This window comes from Calliphora vicina, chromosome 5 (genome assembly GCF_958450345.1).
Source record: "Calliphora vicina chromosome 5, idCalVici1.1, whole genome shotgun sequence".
Classification (NCBI taxonomy): domain Eukaryota; kingdom Metazoa; phylum Arthropoda; class Insecta; order Diptera; family Calliphoridae; genus Calliphora; species Calliphora vicina.
Window position 1 is genome coordinate 109,278,391 of NC_088784.1, and position 19,602 is coordinate 109,297,992.

Here is a 19,602-nt window from a genome sequence, read left to right on the forward strand (position 1 = left end):
AAATGTTTTGTATTCATAGTGAATTCGCTCCTTTGAGAATTCATTGTTTATAGAATTAATTTCTTATTGAATCATTATAAATATGTATCTTCAAATTTCTTCTCAAAATGGCTTCAAAAAATGTATTGAATGACAAAATTTTTCTTCAACAAACAGAAGATAATATTTTTAAATTCACTTTGTAAAGGATTAAAAGCAAAACAAAACTGAATGAAGAAAAAAGATTTTAACTCAATTTGTAGTAGATTTGAATTAACAAACATTTAATCATTCAAAGTTTGAATAAATTCTGTTATTAATTAACTTCAAAATTAATTCAATTAAAACAAAAGCTTTTGAAAGAAGCTAAAGAATTGATGTTGGTAATGAATTTATGGAATGAAAGGCTGACATTTTTTAATTACGGATTAAGATTTTAGTTAATTAAACTTAAATTGAATTAATTAATGCGAATCTCTGATATATAATGATTAAAACACTAAGTTTTTACATGAAATTTGGTTATAATATTCTTAATTTACAGTATCATTATATATTTCGGGAATAGCCGGGTACCCGGGAATGTAGAAAAAAATTCCCCGATTCCCGGGAATCAAAAAAGGTCGGGAAATTAAAAACCCTACTCGGGATATTTTTGATTTTTTTAAATTACGTTTTTATCACGAAGAATTCATTGAAAAATATTAATTTTATAATATAATTTTACTCATCCCTGACAAGTGTCTCCAAGTCACCAGTTTTGTGGACCAATTTGGTGACTTTTTTATATTTGCCTTTGATGAGAAAAAAAGAGAAAAACATGAATTTGAAGACGACTCTTGCAACTGTTATTCGTACCTTTTTGTTTCAGATCTAATTTTTCAACAAGATCGGTCGAGAACTCTCTGAGTTAGAGGGAGTCAAAATTTGAACTTATGTAACTTATTACCTATTGTTCTTAGCAAAATGTGTCCCAAATAGTTTAAAAAAATTAAAAATTTTTGGCCCTAATTTTGTAAATCACGTCACAAAGTGATATTTATATGGAAAGCAAAAATAAAATTTCAAAAATTTTAAAAATTTGTTTTTGTTTTATATACAAATTCTTAACAGAACAAACGCACCAAAATTCAAGCGTTCATTTGCCTTTCATAATTTGAAAATTTTGTATATAAAACAAAAACAAGTTTTTAAAATTTTTGAAATTTTGTTTTTGCTTTCCATATAAATATCACTTTGGTGATGTGATTTACAAAATTAGGGCCTTTGTTTTTTTTTTTTTTGAAATCAAAAACTTTTTTTACTCTTTTACTTTTTACTCAAAAAACAGCTTAGATATTTTCCTGGAAGACCTATTTGGTCGCTTAGTAGTATGCGAGTTGGATATCTATCATAATAAATGTTTTGTAACTCGAAACATAAAATTTTTTACTTTTTTTGCTAAATCCAAAATTTATTTTTTTTTCATTTATTTTTTTTTATTTTTATTTATTTTTTTTTGCTCAAATGAAAGCTTAGTTAGGTCTTTTCCTTGAAAAGCTTTTTGGTCGCTTAGTGGGATATCTATCAAAATAAATATTTTGAATAAATGGGACCTTTTTTTAAATTATTTTTTTTTTTGCTCAAAAGAAGCTAAGTTCCATTCCTTTGAGAGGTTTTTGGTCCTTTGTGGGATATCATTCAAAATAAGTATTTTGTAACACAATATGTACAATTTTTGATTTATTTTTTGTGTAAAACAACAACTAATGCAAACATTTCAACAATACAAATCGATAACTAAAATATTTCATTTTAATTTAAAAACAATTTATTTTATTATATAGCCAGCCTAGGACAATATGTCTCTATGTCAATACTATTTCTCTACAGACAATTGCACTAGTTAAAATGTCGACAAACTTTCCTTTACGCGTCAGTAAAGATACGTTAGGGACAACAGTTCTAGTGTATTTTTGGTGACATTGTCGACGATTGAGTCAATAGTTTGGTTTTTTTATTATGATGTGTAGTGAATAGGTATAGAAAATAACTACCTAGTCAATTGTGATAAGTGTCTACTGGTGGATTTTCAAGCTAATGTTAAATGTCAATAGAAGATTTCATTGGCTGGGGTACATATGGTAGTAGTGCTACTGACAATGTCACTAGTAAATCACTACAAATTTACTTTATTGGCATCTCTGCAGGGATGCTATCGAAAACTGTAAATAAGAAACAACAATTTTTCAGATTTCTTTATTTATTTTACCGGAACTGTGTACGAATGTCGCGTTTGTGATCGTGGGAATGCTCTGATAAAAGGACGAAACATAGCGCCAGCCTAATATACATACATATGCATAGGCCTATAAATTTATGCATGTATGAGTATGTATTCATGTATTCTACATACATACGAACATAAATAATACATGTAGGTATACACACAGACACAAAAAATGTGAAAAAAAGAGCAAAGAGCAAACATTTTTAAACAAACAGCTCAAAAGACCTGTGACCTGTAATGTTAACAAATAACAAACAATGTTGTTTGTATTCGAATGTATAGGTGGGCTTGAGTGTTTGTTTGTATGTATGTATATAGCTGTGTATGTATTTTAAATGTATAAAAATCATATGAAAATCAAATACATCAGTTTACCTTATTCACGCCTACCTTTAGGCTCAATCTCTTCCTTCCTCTTTAGATACACATTCACAGAATTGGGCATAGTTAGAATCGTGTTGGAAATATGTACATATTATCCAATTCAATGTGAATAAATAAAAAACATGATCGTAAACAAATAAATATGTATATGAGTGTGAGTGTGTGTGTATATAAATACTTATGTATAACCACCCACCCGTCCATCCATCATACACTTACTTTCTTACCTACATAAAATTAAAATTTATAAATAACAAAAAAAACTTTGTATTCGTATCTTATTTTGAATCTTTTAAATAAAAAACAAAATAATAATAAAAATCTCACAAATAACAAAATATCTTATATATCCTGTTTATGTGAATGTGTATAAGTAGGTGATATTTGTATGTACATACAGATACATTCATATTTATATACAAACAAGAAAAATTATTATATACACACAGTTATTAGGTGTGTGTGTGTACTGTTTTTCCAGTTTTTGCTTTTGTATAACATTCTGCCACAAATTCAAATAAAAAAAAAGTGGTTCTTTAGTTAAATCGTTGTTATACTGACATACAACTATACATATATTTTTAAACCTAGGTCATATTGTACGTAGCACTTATACACACACAAACACACACCCATACACAGCTGTACATAATTGTGTGTGTATGTGTGAGTGTAGATAGAAATTATAATTTAGCATGTGTTTGTATTGTACATCGAGCCTTATACGATTTTGTATTAAACTTGGTAAACGACAATTACACCATTTGCAAACTTAATTTATTTAGTTTTAAGAAATTTAATTTTTCAAAGATTTGGGTGTCATTTTTGCAATAAATTTATCATTTTCTCAGGCTCATACCTTGCAAACAGTAAAAAAATCAGAATAAATTTAGATATATTTTTTTTAAAGCTGCCTAAAAGTATGCTTTAGTTTATAATAATTTAATAGTTTATGGCCCAAAACACATAATTCCTTTAGTTTTTCTTACTAAACGGTGTTAAGAATCATTCCTAGGAAGTTCATATGTTCTAGAAAAATGTTTATTGAGATCTTAGGTATATTTTTGTAGTTGATTGTTTCCTTGAATTTTGAACGGTTTGCTAGCTATGGACTTGAACAAAGGAGAAAAAGGTAAAAAAACGGAATTAAGCATCTTGGAAAAGGTGCTTAATAATTTATTAGTAACATTAATAATCGTTTTTGAATATGGGGGTTAGATTTTAAGTAAACTAATGATTGCAAATTTCAAATTTCCTTTCCATCAAAAGTCATGGAAATCGTCTGTGCAAATATTTAGAAACAAAAGTCCACATTAGAAAGAACGTGAAAATAAAACTGTAACTTCTAAACGGATAGCCCGATTTTAAAATTTAAGTTTAAGTTTTGAATTTGAGCTTAAAACAGCGAGCCGCAATGCCCCAAAGTGGGGCCCCTACGGTATATCAAAAACTTAAACTTGTTCTCGATTTGATTTGAAAGAGTTTTGTATATATTTATAGAATCTACTAGAAGAGATCTACAAAAAACATTGCTATAGCAATATATTATAGCTCACAAGTTATTCGCATTTGAAAATTAAAATTTTTGTTTTTTTACCTTAGTCTGCTTTTTCAAATATTTCCTGATTTTCTTGAAATGCCTTTTTTTGAATTAACAAAAAATTTATTAATATTCTTTAGAAATAATTATTTAAATACCTCTACTGAGTCAAAAGTTATGTGCATTTAAATTACAAAAATTTTATAAAGTAGTTTTTTTGTTTAGTTATACAGAATATAAAAACAAAATAAATAATGCGTTTATATTTTTAAAGGTAACATTTTGGGAAGTACTACAGAAGAAAAAAAATAATTTCAAAATTTCACATCTAAATTTTTAAAAAAATGACCCATAATCATAGTCAAACACTAAAGTGGGTTCTTTTTAAAAACAACTTTAAAATAAAAACCAGCTTTTTATTAATTTGCAACCATAGTCAAAATTAAAGTATGTCTGCTTTTACACAGGGCAAGTTTACTTGAAGCAAGTCTCGTCGATTCCCTTTTAAACTTGCTCGTCTGTTTACACACAGCAAGTCTGTGAGCAATTTTGTATGTCAAAACCTAATAGACGCCATATTGAAAATGAGAAAACAAAAGAGAATTGAAGAGACTTGCCAGTACAAGCAAGTGTGTACCCCTCTTCTTTCTTCTTGCCTCTCTCTCCTATAAACTCTAGACTTGCGCAAGAAAAATTGCCCTGTGTAAAAGCAGACTAAGTTTTAAATTGAACCGAATTTAACTGGGTGCCACCGCAAATGTAGAAAATGTTTTCATACAATATACAACAAAAAACAGACAAGTGGCAACGCTGAACAGCTGACATACAAAATTAAAAAAAATCCAAAAAACGTAAACAATAAAGGTAACCGGGACATCTAAAGAAAGAAAGTTGTTTGTTGTGGAAAAATGGAAAAGATAAAATTAATATCATAATTACGATATTTTGGTACTAATTTTATTGATAACTGTTCAATAATTGCAAAATCTGTACCAATATCTTGTAACTTAAACATTTTTTACTTTGTGACGAACTTTTTTACTCGGCGAAGAACAGCTGATACTGTTGTTAAACGAGTTAAAAACAACTTCAGCTAGTTTTATATTTAGAATCGACTTCAGCGTCAGAAGTATACTTTAACTTGTCTATGATAGACCTAAAGTCCACTCTTAAGTAAAGTCGAGTTTAATTCTCTTAAAATGTACTTTACTTTTGACTATGATTATGGGCCAATACATTGAAATTTAAATAATTTCTTTGGTTCTTTGGTTCACGAATAACTCATACGAGTGGTATGAGTAATATTTGAAAAACATGAATTACTCATACCATGTGTAGTCTGCCTAATGTTTTAATTTGGCTGAAAAAATTGGAATGCATTGTGAAAGAGGAATAGAAAATAAAATGTTTGCAATGCAAAGTCTGTATACCCTGCAGGAAATGTCAATATTGAAATTGTACTGACATAGTCACCAGTACTAGTGACTTATTATAACCCAGATAATGTTATTACATTTAACATGTCATTGGAAGTCTACTGCTGACGACAGTACTATTGACTAGGTTCTTCTTTTGGGACCATATATAGACATTGAAACAAGCGACTCACTAGTATATTTTAGTACTTCTAGTCTACACATTTGGTACTTTTCTGAAGTAGTAGATTGTTAGCATTTGACGTTGTATTAAATAAATTAAAAAACAAAAAGTTGCGAATTCATAACAGTTGGAAGAGTCGTCTTTAAATTCATGTTTTTCTTTTATTGTTCTTATCAAAGACAAATATAAAAATGTAGACAAATATCGTATCTTATATACCCTTCATCAAATTATATTTTAAAATAAATAGTTTAAATATTTTTATGTAAACAAAATTAAAAAAAAAAAATTAATTTTCATTAAATTCTTAAGAGAAAAAAATTTTATGGCAAAATTTTTTTTTAATTTATTATGAATTTTTTTTTTAAATTTATCGTCAAAAAAATTTATGAAAAATTAATTTTTTTTTGGTTGAAAAAAAAATTCGGGTTAAAAAAATATTTTTGTCGAGTGTTATATTCGCCGTTGCAAAGGTCTTTGAAATATCTATCATTAGATATTGTCTATATTAATCTTAGTAGATAGTAGATCTATATCTGATCAAAACTAGGTAAAAAATCGAGGTTGTCCTAATTTTTTTTTTATATCTCAGCCATTTATGGGCCGATTTTCTCGATAGCAACCGAACCGGGTCTATAGTGGATATATTGATATATGAATCATGTATGTAAGTTATTTGACGGCTACGGAAAATTGATTTCAACATACAGATGGACAGACGGACATGGCTATTTAGACTCCGCTATCTATGTGTTTAATCATATCTTTTTAATGAGTTGACCAACTTACATAAAATTATTTATTAAAAAACTTTGCAAAATCATTAATCTAAATAAAAAACTAGAGCAAGTAATTAAAAACAAATCACAAGTTGTCAATATTTAGAATTACATTTCTCCTGGAAACAGTGTGTAACGGATGATTAACACAAAGAGTATCCAGTTGAAAATAAGAGTACTTTTTTTCATCGTTTTTTTTTTCATTTCAATATTTCCTTTTTCTCTTGTTTTTGTTTTTGCTCATAATTGTAAGAAGATTATAATAGGTACAAAATATGGCACAGTATTACGCCTTTAGCCTAAATACAACAAAAAACAATTTAACATTGCAAGAGTGACAACAAGACAAGAGAATTGTTTTCATTGATTTTCTTTTTTTCATTTTTTTTTTTATTAAATATTGTAAATAAGAAATACTTCAAATATCTTTTGATGGCTTTATTCCAAATGAATGTGCTTGCTTGCTAGCAAGAGTGAGTATCTGTGTAAATAGTTGTCAATGAAAATCCTAAATACATTTATAGGATGTACAAATTTCATTTTATAACTGCTGCAGTCGTTGTCGTTCATAGTGATTGTAAACATTTTATCACCTTCAGTTCGATAAGCCGTAATTGGTTTTATTACACTCTATGGCTCACTATGTTGGAGTGTTACGAGTATTAAATAAAAACCAAAACAGACACAAAAAATAAATAAAATTATTAACATTTTAATAGAAATCAGTCATAATGTAATTGTTATAGACATAGATAGATTAAGTGAATTAAGATTATCGAAATGTGTATCTGAGTATGTATTGTATTGTATATTTAATACCAGTCATTTATAAATATTGTATATCTGACAGTTTGTGTCAGTTTTATTTATGTTAATACTCGTACAGAAACCATTAACTTATTACATTTATCGCTGACAAATTTGTGCGGTTTATTATAATTCATACATTCATGTGTATATTGAGGCAAATATAAATATAACAGCCAAATATAAAATGTATAACAAAAATAGTAATAGTTGAATTAATCATAAACAAGCAAATATTCCAAGTACATTATAAATATTATTCGATACTGGATAAAATATACATTATATAGCCATTTAAATGACAACTTACAAAGTATTTCTCTCCAATTGTTTGACAGCCAATATAAATACGAGTATATACAACGTAATATCGAATTTCATATCGACTTGTCATACCTTATTTTTGACAGCAAAGAACTCCGGAAGAGAGATATTGGTTGCACAACCTAATAGTTCTACAACGTTGAATTTTAGCTAAAATTTATTCTAGTTTGTGTGATTTATGTTTGAAATTGTCACCTTCAGAATTAAAACGAGTTCTTTAATTAATGATTGGTATTCGAAACCGTCTGAATTAATTCTAGGGATAGAAATAGTATATTCAGCAAGTAGACCTTGTTAGAAATAGGACTAATTTATTCATCAGTTAAATATTAATTTAAAATTCAACTCTTGAAACTAGTTGCACGAACCAAGGACATTTAATGTTCAAAATTTATATTAAATTAAGAAGATAGATAGAATAAATGTATAACTAAAGCCAAATAATTGGGTCCTATATATAAGAAATTGCTTGATTCATAAGGGAAACAATGTATCTTTAATATGGACATCTAGCCATTGTAACATCGAAGGAAATGAATATGCAGATATGGTTGCTAAGGAGACACTAAGAACGCCTTTATTTAGTACTGAAAATTATAACTCTAAGGATCTCCTGAAATATATCAAGCACTTTTATAATGATATGGATAACACTTTCTCCCGAACTTCCCATTGGTATAAAACCATTAACTGTACAAAAATCAATATAAAGAAATATTCCAATAGTGATATTAACAATCTTCATAGAAGAGACATGATAAAATTTTTACGAATTCGACTAGGACACTCCAAATCAGTAATGCGCAGCCCATAGCACAATTGTGCAGAATCAAATCACACGTATTCTTACGCTCTTACATTTTAGTAGTCGTTGTCCACTCAACGAGACAACTAGGAATACGCATGAGCACTGGTGTATGACTTTTTCTTTATTTTTTCAGTTTTTGTATTTGTGTGTTTGTAGGTGCACTGAATAAAATAAAGAATTGAATGTGTTGGTGAGAGTAAGTGTATTGGTGAGAGGATTTATTTTTGCGAACCTCTGCTCCAAATATACACATGGCTCTTTAATAAAAATATCCAATATACCCATCTGCAACTGCAATATTATTCGTCCACCATCTCCCGAACATTTCCTTTCCCTCTGCCCAGAATTCGAAAGAATTTGCCCATTATTGTCTCGATAAAAAGTTTTTTTGTTGAATTTGTTATAGAAATAGCGTAAATGTTGTCGACTAACTTCTTTCGACATCGAGAAAATTGCAGCCAGTCGTTTTAATTTTTCTATAAGCATTTGAAAAGTATCATTTCAATCCATTTTTCATCAAAAAGTATGAAAAAACATTAATAATTTTCCACTGTAATTTCAATTTACAAGAGAGATTTTGTAACTTAACAAATACAGTAACCGCTCTTTATAGTCAATTATTGCGAGATGAAAATTAAAGTTGGATGTTACAGCACGATCGACATTCTGATAATTTTAAAATGCAAGTCGCATGTTGGAGGCTCTATAGATTATGATATTAAACAAATATTAATTAATAGTTTTCTCAGAAGGACAAATTTATTTGTAAAACTTTAACTAATTAAATATTAGTATAATTTTAAAAGTCGTATCAGCTTACTCTGTTGAATAATTTTTTAGCATTGAGAGATTCATAGTTAATTATTTTGCCATTCCGTTTGTAACACATCGAAATATTCCGGGTCCTTATAAAATTCTAAAATGATTTAGCTATGTCCGTTCGTCTGTCTGTTAAAAACTGGTCCCAAACGAAATGATAAGGTTTGGTATTGAAAATGGGCAATATCGGTCCATGATTTCAAATAGTCCCCATACAAATTTCACCCGGAATACTGTTTGATCGATTATAAATCAGTCATATTTCTAAGTACTGTGAAATTATACTGTAAAGAATGTCGAAAATCGGCAACATTTGTCTGAGATCCACCTCAGAAAAAATTCATAATTGTCTTATAATAACTAATATCGTGATGAAATTGGACGTAAACTAATTTTATATGAACCTAAATCTTTCTATCAACTTTTGTGAGGATCGGTCCATAATCGAAATATAAAAATATTTTATTGTCAATAAATAATTTATATATGAGGAGCCGCAGAACAAAAGGTACTTTTTTGTTCATTTCAAATTTTTTTGGGAAATTGTGTTTTATTTATTTTGCCTTTTAAAAAACTGCATGAACATGGAAATGGTAACAAGATTCTTACTCATCAATATGCATATGCATCTAATTGCTATAAGTCAACTCATTAAATGTTAAGGATGTTTCATATAAAACCACTTTTACATAGGAAAAATAACGGTTTGTTAAAAAAAGACTAAAATAAGTTTTTTATGCTTTTATTAAACGATATTTCGACTGCATGTTTTTAAACCTGATCTAATTAATATATTAACAAATAGCACATTGAAATTAAATATATAATTTTTGTGGTTTTATACTACAGTGTTGTTGAAAAAAAAAATAAAAAATACGTTTAGTTAAGCACAAATGTTTTAGAACACGTTTACTCAGTAAAAAAAAAAATTATGCAAAATTGATTGTTTCTAGAAATATTATAAAAATACCAAAAAAAAACCAATTTGTCAAAAATGCGAAAAAGTATTAAAAGATATTAACATAAATTTCGACTTACTTTATCTATAAAATTCTGTATAGTTCGGACCATAATTGATTCAAGTCCACATGTTATGAAAATATACACTTTAGTTTTCCATAATTATTTCAGACCGACTTTCCAGTTATCTTAAAATATCATTACGGAAAAAAATCAAATTAGTGTTACCGTTAGAATTAATTCTTAATTATCTCTTAACTGTTCCATTAAATAATTATTTACGAATTCATTCATAGACATTATTCCTTAGCACTTCAAATGTATTGAATTCATTTTGACACTTTGACACTTCATTCTTTATAGAATTAATTCCTTAACTTAAATCCATTACAAAATTTATTGAATGACTCAATTTTTCTTCAATTCATATCTATTACAAATAGGCTTTAAGCTAGGTATGTGAGCTTAATCGATTAATACAATATTCAGATTTAAATTAATTAAATATTTTGTTATTCATATTCATGATTAATTGAAACATTTTCGTTTTGATTATTCAAAGTTCAGGGGCCAAATTACCGCATTCGTGATCGAATGAGCCATCGTATCGAAAAAAGATTTCGATGTCGAAATTGAATCATTTTCGAATGCCATAATCTCAAATGGGAAAATTACGATCAATTTTACTCGATATCGAATGCAATAATTTGGCCCAGGAAGAAATGATTAGTCAGAAATTAGAATAATTTGAATTTTGTTTGTTTATTTTATATTTTTGAACAAAAATATTCAAGTTTGAAAAATCAAAATTCAAATTAATTGATTAATAATAGTGTTGATTAATCTATTAATTAATATGGATGTATGAAACACATCTTAATCAACAAAAATTTAACCATACAATGTAAATGGTTTAATCATATGGTGTTTTCTTTTCTGGCATAAATGGTGCATTTTTTCTGCCTTTACCCTTCTTTGTGTTCTTTTCTGAAAAAATGTAGTTTGGTCGTGTTCTTTTCTAATAATGTTACCCTAAAACCCTGAATATATGCTACATATTTCACCCTTACCACATATTGCATAAATGGTAATGATTTTTGTTCTATTGTGATCGTTAAAAATGCAACACATTATGAGGGTATGGGTAACATTTAATAAATGGTACAAAATATATAGGCAACATTTTGTGTCAGAAAAGAAAACACCAATAGTGTTGATTAACCCCCATTAACACGAAGTCTGTTTATGTGTTAACTAATAGTTATACTGACAGTTTTCATACAAAAATAATTTTGACGGAGAGTATAACTATTAGTTAACGCATAACCAGGCTTCGTGTTGATGGGGGTAATTGATTAATAAGAATGTTTGAAATTTTGTTATGAATTAATTCAACAATGAATACATATGTATATTCTAATTAAATAAATGCCTCTGAATGAAGCTTAAGAAGAATTTGTTATGTTGAGAATAGTTTTTTGGGAGAAATTTTGAATTAAGATTTAACTAAATTAATTTTAAATTGAATTAATTAATTCGAAGCTCTGATCGCTGGCCACCCATTTTTGAACATTAGGGCAAATGGAGCACTGTATGATTATATCCGATCATGTAAATTTTTAGCAATCGAGGGAGTTACATTAAAAATTTCCAAATAAATGAGATTGAAGTAGTTTACTGTGCTCCTTCCTATACTTAGCACGAGTACTCGTATTAGCTGGTAGTATAAATTTGTATATATGTATGTACATAAAATTAGTATGTATGTATGTGTTTATGTGTTAGTGTTACACAGCTAGCTCTCGAATTGTTTTTGCAAACTTATACATACATACATATATGTATGGAAACATGTGTATGTATAAGTGTGTCGTATGAAGGTATCTGTGTAAATCGGTACATTGTAATTTATTACAGTTTTTGTAAAAAATGTAAAAAATAGAAAAGAAAAGTGTGCCCTATAAATTATCGAATTTATCACTTATTGTTATCGTACGAGTATCGCTTCGAAGGAGATGAGATGATTTATTTTTATTACAACTAATACGAGCAAATGAGTAAATGTAATAATTTGATATTTTTCTTTTTAAAACAAGAGTAAGAGTCTGCTGGTTGTTGTTGTTGTTGTCGTTATTGTTGTTGTAGATATTTTAAGAGATATAATCAATGATAAGCATGAATTAATTTGAATTGATTTTTGTTTTTGTTTTGGCTGTTTGTTGTTTTTGCATACAAACATATTTATCACACAATGGCTGAATGGGAGAGAGGGTGAGAGGGAGAGAGGGAGAGGTAAAAGGAAATGGAATACACTCTAAGTGTTGTTGTGTATGTGAATGTGTGTGTGATTGTGTGCTAAAAAATAATGTAGGTTAAAATGCCGTTGGTGATGGCTTGTTTGTTGGTTCTTGTTTTTTTTTTAGTTTTTTTTTGCAGACACAAGTAAGTATTCATTTGGTTGTATTCATACATGAATGTAATGAATGTTGGTTTTAATCCAATGAATTGCATTGCATACTTTTAGCATGTTCTTTTGTTGTTTTTTGTTGTTGCAACTTACCACTTTGATTAGTTTCTATGTTAGTTGTTTCATTAACTTTATTTTCCATGTCGGAGGCATCATCCCCTAAGTTGTTGTCTGTCATTTTGGATGCCAGACGTGTTGCACTCACTTACTCGCCGACAAAATAAATTATTAAATTCCTTCACTGAAAAGTCCTTTAATATAAGTTGTAGTGTTTTTCTTTTATTTTCTTTGCTTTGCTTTTCTGTTTTTGTATATTTTATGTTATTTATCTATGTATTTTTTTCTATTTATTATTTATTTATTTGTTGTTGTTGTTGCTACAACTTTTTCTCAATCTTTTCTGCTTTGCTCTTCTTCAAACAACACGTTTTTAGCTTTAGCTTTATATTTATCTTTATTTTTAGCTTTTACTTTTATTTTTCATTTAAAAAGCCATTCAACACACAAACAAACTTTTATTCTTTGAGAGAGAAAGTGGGAAATAAAGAAAAAAATAACATCATTTTCATTTGATTCGTACTATGATAATAATTCTTTTTTTTTAATTTTCTACTATTTTTTTTCTTACAAATTTTGTAACGAATTTTAATACATGCTCATGCTTTTTTGATTTTATTTAAAATTTAAATTGTCTTTTGTTTTTTTTTTGTTGGTATTTTTGCCAGCATTTAGAATTTGTGTGTTTCTTTGGCGAGCTGGAGGTACATACCCTTTGAAGTCTGCATTTTTTTCTTTTTTCTTCATTCATACAATAAATTTCGTTTGTGAATTTTCCTTTCTTATTTCCTTGTTTTATTTTCTTATTTTTTTTCTTTCTTGCTTTTAATACTTGGTAGGTAGGTATATTTAAAAATAATAATTTTAATCTAATTTTTTTAATGAATTTTTATTTTACCACCCAACAAATATGCAGAATTGCTTATGTAATTTTAATTTTTGTTTTGTTAATTTATATTTTTAAACATAAAATAAATGCAAGTCTTTCAAAATCATTTTATCATGTATTTAACAATTTGGAAAAGAAGAATTTTTTTTTTTAGAAAATTAAAAAAAAACTATAATTTGTGCTAGTGATTGCAGGTAATGTTTAAAATGATTAATTAATTAATTTGGATTTTCCATTTCTTTTTTTTAGTATTCTATAATTAATATTATTTTTTGGATTTTTTGTGTTTTTTTGTTTGTTTGCGAGTAGCTAAAGAAAATTGGCGTTTTTAAGTTTGTTTTGTGGAGATAAAACTTTGTGCTACTTCGTGGAAATTCCAACTAAACTGAACTGATTTTTCCCCAAAAAGTGAAAAGTGTATAAACTGCTGCTGCTGTAAAACGTATTGAGAAGGTCCATGTCTCAATGAGGACCTGCGTGTTGAGGCCCATTAAGAAAATATGGAGCGTAAATTATACGGCAGCATCTCATAAACATCCTTGACAAATTGTATCTGTGAGTGTTTGTATTTGTATATGTGTGTAAGTGTGTTAGGAAAAGCTTTCGAGCCTTATTTTTTGGTAGGATATAGAGTTGCCAAAAGTCATTTTTAAAGAGGATTTTATTTTTTTAGGGATCCATTTTCTCCATTTTGTTTGTAGCAAAATTTTATTTTTTAATTTTCCATATTTATCATTATTATTTGGGTCAATTAATTTTTTAATTAAGTAATTTTTATTTTGTATTGAAGATAAATCATTAATCATTAATTTTCAAATATTTTATAAAAAATAATAAAAGATAGTAACAAGTTTAAGCCACTATATCAGAAACTGCTTAAATGCCATCGCATCTTTATACAAAGCGGTCTTTAGAATAAAAAATTCAATTAAAAAAGAAAAATTCAAGTTATTTCGGTACAAATTACTTATTAACAAATAAATTTCATTTATTCGGTGTATGACTTAAAAATGCAGTTTTTGTTTTTAATAACTTATATGTCATTTTGAAGGGTTAAAAACCTGTCAGCTATTTGTGCGGTTAAGAAGTGGTGATTTTGACATGGAAAACAAATATCGCCCAGACCATCCAAATAAATTTGAAGACCAAGAATTAGAGGCATAACACCATGAAGATTGTTGTCAAACTCAACAATAGCTTGTAAAATCATTGAGAGATACTCCAGCGAGCAGCAGGATTTATTCAAAAGCAGAGAAATTGAGTACCATACGAATTGAAGCCAAGAGACCTTGAAAGATGATTTTGCATGTCCGAAATAATGCTTCAACGCTATAAAAGAAACTCATTTTTGCACCGAATCATTACTAGCGATGAAGAATGGATCCATTACGATAACCCGAAGCATAAGATATTGTATGTGAAGCCCGGCCAACCAGCTAAAGCCAAATATACATGGTGCTAAGCTAAAGCTCTGTCCCATCTATTTTAAGCTGCTGAAATCTGGTCCGACCATCACAGGGAACCTGTACCGAATGCAACTGAAGCGATCATTAACCGAAAAACGCCCAGAATATGCATCCAGACATGAATCTGTAACATTCATGACAACGACCGGCCACATGTTGCACTACCTGATAAAAAGTATTTAGAATGAAGTGGTTGGGAAGTTTTGCATCACCCGCCTTTTAGTCCCGACCTTGCGTTGTCCGAATACTATTTGTTTCAATCGATAGAACTCTCTTTTTGGGATACGCTTTACTTCAGAACAGGGTATGTTGTCAGAAAGATGTGAAAACGTCATAGCTAACAATGGCCAATATTTTGAATAAATTTATATTGTACAAATGATTCAAAATAAAAGCTAAAACTTTAAAAAAAAATCCCGCATTTTAAAGTCATACCCAATATCTAACATAGCTGTCTTTTAACGTTTTTTAAAGAAATAATTTTAAAAAAATGTAGACCAAAAACCACATTTTCAAACCATAAAAGTTACAACTTTTAAAATTTGCATTTTCAATCCTCATTTAGCATTTATTATAATCGGAAACATTTTGTATAATTTTTTTCAAATTTCTTTTGGATTCCTTCCTTTAAACAATACCTTAATAACTCGTTAGGATTTTAATTTTATCAGTTTATTCATAAAGTAAATTTTTATTTGATTAAAAGTTTATAAAATAAAATTTGTAAGGAATACTCTCACAAATCTGTTTTATATCTCATGCAAATATTTATATATAGTCCCTACATTTACCATAAGTCTATATACAGCAAAGCTTTCTATCATAATCTTTAAAGCTTTAACAATTCCCTTTTGCCCACAAATCCCATTAGAACATATACCTAAATCCAATAAAGTTATATTAGTGGCAGCTCTATGCCCAGCTCATCTCTCATCTGCCAGCAGCGGAGCTTTCGCTTTAATGTTAGTTCAACAAAAATCTAGGGTTTTTTGTCTTGCGTAAAAAGCTTTTTCAGATTTTGGTACACGACAAAAAAAAGCTTAACCACTCCTTAGTATGAAATTATGTAAGTTATTTTATTTTGACCAATACCACTTTTTCAAGCATCCCTAGATTTTTTTTTTGCCAGCTAAAAGAGATGCTCGAAAAAGCCCAAAAATAAATTAAAATTTAAGTCAAACACAGTGAGAATGAGAACGATAACAACTTGAAATGTTTCAATACATACTACGAATATACAAATACATTTACTCGTATAGATATGTATGTATCTATGTATACACAAGAGTATCTTTGTATGTATGCATTTAATGTTAGTGTATGTTGTTCATGTAACTGCTAAAACCTTTTGGTACAAAAAGAGATGAAAAAAAAACAACATCCTTAAACAAATTATGAAGTGAGCTAGTCAAGCAGTCAGGCATCCAACCATCCATCCAGCCAGCCAGCGAAGCGAGCCAGTTCAGCGAACACACAGCCAAAATGAAAACGAAAACAAGTAGAATGAAGTTTGTGTTGAAAAAAGCAAAAAAAAAAATAACATTAAAAAAAAAGTAAAAATCAAGAAGAAAGCCGAGCAGTAGGTCAGTAACACATACGCATTTGGTATCTCGAAATATAAAAATATATAGAAAGAAGTAGGTAGGTATGTAGAAATGTATATACATAGGTATGTATATCTGTATATTTGTATATAAATGTTTAGATTATGTAAGCCAACAAAACAAAAAAAAAAGTCAAATAAAATAAAACACGATAAGCACATTTCTTTATATACATGCTGATGATATACACACTGACATACATAAATATACCAGTATCTGAATGTATCTGAAAAGTGTGCCCAGTTGTACTATATAAATACACACATCTTTTTTTATGCACAACTCTAGTTAGTACTCCTACTCCTTCTCCTGCTCCTACTCCTACTACTTACTCTTAGTTTTTATTTATTTATTTTCGCATATAAAATTGAGCATTAAATGATCACAGGTGTTTGAAACTAATTTTCGTTTTATACAAAAAAAATAAAAAATAATTATAACTTTTCTTCAAATAAAAATTAAGGCGTTTTCTTCTTTTCTTTTAAAAGTTTTTCATTTTCATTTTCCTTTTAACCATTTCGTTTTGTATTTTCAGCTGAAAACATTTTTTATAGTTGAATTTTTGGGCAAATTAAAATTGTATTTTAAAGTGCTGTAGGAAATGTTACTTTTCTTTATCATTTTGTTACATTGCACTATGGGTTTGGGGGTAAAGAAAAAGAAAAGGCTAAATTTTGAAACATTTTTCCATTTAATTGTTGTCTAATAGTTTATTGAATGTTGTAAAATTTAGATTTCCCCCCATCATAACAGCCTTACCTAAATAATAAGGTCGAGCGTTTTCTGTCACCCAGTGTTAACGCTAAAGGAGCAGAGTGTCAACTTTTTGTAGACAATGGCTAATATTTTGTTTACAATTTTAGTTTGTATGTAAAGAAAACAATAAAAAAACAAAAGGTAAAAGATATACAATGCTGTGCGAAATCATATATACTCCTCCCCTTAGTACACTAATGCCTGTAACTTCAACAAATAGATATCTACGGTGTAAAATATCCAGCAGATAAATTTACCTAAAAGATAACTTGACATTAATTTCAAATCAATATCTAGGGGTAAAAATTACCAAATATTTTTACTCCATACACGCAGAAAAAAAATATAGTTGTCCATGGTTACTGTAACCATTTCAATATTGTTACAAGTTTTTTAACAATATTATATTCACAGTAACAATTTACATGATTATGGTAACCATAATATGATTAATTTACGATTCACATGATTGTGTCAACCATATATGTATATGGTTACAGTAAACAAGTATATGTTTGTGACAACCATTCATATGATGAATAATTTTATCATAATATGTTGTTCTCAGATTATGATATCCATAAGCCGAGAGTAACATAATATGGTAAGTCCTTCATCATATGAATGGTTGTCACAAACATATACTTGTTTACTGTAACCATATTATGGTTACCACAACCATGTAAATAGTTACTGTGACTATAATATTGTTAAAAAACTTGTAACAATATTGAAATGGTTACAGTAACCAAGGACAACTATATTATTTCTCTGCGTGTAAGTAACTAAGCCCTGATAGATATCTTATTGTTGAAATTACGGGCATAAGACCCTGATCCGAGAAGTTAATGGCTACCGGAGATATTTCATTTATTTGCACTCTTCTTATTAGTTGGTTCCGTCACAAAAATATTTGATAAAAACAGAACTGAAAATTACAAGAATGTGAAATGGGAAATATTTCATGGTTCGTAAACTTAATTTGCAAATTAGTTTCTGATAACTGTTCTGAGTTTATTGGGCAAACAAAATTATTCAGCAACTTTTTTTTAGCTTTTTAAAGTATGCGGGTAAGAGTGTTTAATTGTTTGGATTTTAGTGAAAAACTGAGAAAAAAACACGTTCAAAACGAAATTATAACGACGCTAAACGAAATAACCAAAATTAAAATAGCGACGCAAAGCAATTTATAGACCGATTTGAGACATCCGTCAGACTTGATATACCAGAATCTAACAATTTTAAATCGGGGAATAACAATATTCCTGGGTCCATTGCCGATTATAAATTATACGGGATCTTTGAAAAGTTGAAGTCAACAGACAGACGACGGACGTCGCTAAATGGACTCCGCTTTCTATAAGGATTAGAAAATATATACCTAAAGAGTGAGTCAAAAAACACACTATTCCATCCATAACTTATTCTAGGTCCAACAATTAATTATTATTTTTTAATATTTTCTAAATCATTCGTGAAAAAATAATTAAAACTTTCAATATGGACTTTCAAGAAAATAGCAAATAATCTGAATTTTCATCGTCACACTGTTTCCAAAGCCATTAAACAGTCAGGAAGATAAAAAGGAGCTCGAAGAGCTCCGAACACTACTTTCAGAAAAGCAGCTCGTAATGTTAAATGATTTGAATCTTTTTTTGCGCAGAACCAAAGCTAATGCTGGTTTGAAGTCGATTAAAGTTCAGAAAGTTCCAGATTGCAATGCGATAAAGAACTTAGAAGCTAAAGAACAACCGAAAAAATTTAGGTAAAATTTTATAAAAAAAATACACCTGTTGTTCGATGGATGATGAAACCTATGAACTGGCAGACTTTTCACAACTTCCGGGTCAAGATTTCTATGTGGCTGATGGACGGTAGAAAAATTACCCAAGAAGTTTCTTGTCATTTGTGACATCAGGCACGATAAACAAAAAAAATATAGTCGGTCAAGCCCGACCATATGATACCCTACACCAATATAATTATGGACCAATCGTAATAAAATGAGGTGGCATGACTTCTGCATATATGAAACCTATTTGTGTTGAATTTTATTTGAATACCAACATTTTTAAGAAATCTACACTCATTAAAA

The 19,602-nt window shown here is 28.6% G+C and overlaps 1 protein-coding gene across 5 annotated transcripts in view; it reads right to left on the bottom strand.

Annotated features, from left to right (window-relative positions):
- kcc (solute carrier family 12 member kcc) overlaps positions 1–19,602 on the bottom strand; it is a 73,268-nt gene that overhangs the window by 21,334 nt on the left and 32,332 nt on the right. Inside the window, exon 1 of one of the 5 annotated variants that reach the window (XM_065511931.1) lies at positions 12,829–13,008. The exons of the other annotated variants lie outside the window; for them this stretch is intronic. Within the exon in view, the coding sequence (XP_065368003.1) occupies positions 12,829–12,913 (85 nt within the window). The 5' untranslated portion in view covers positions 12,914–13,008. Of the gene's footprint in view, positions 1–12,828; positions 13,009–19,602 lie in introns of those variants that run through there. 5 annotated transcript variants of the gene reach the window in all.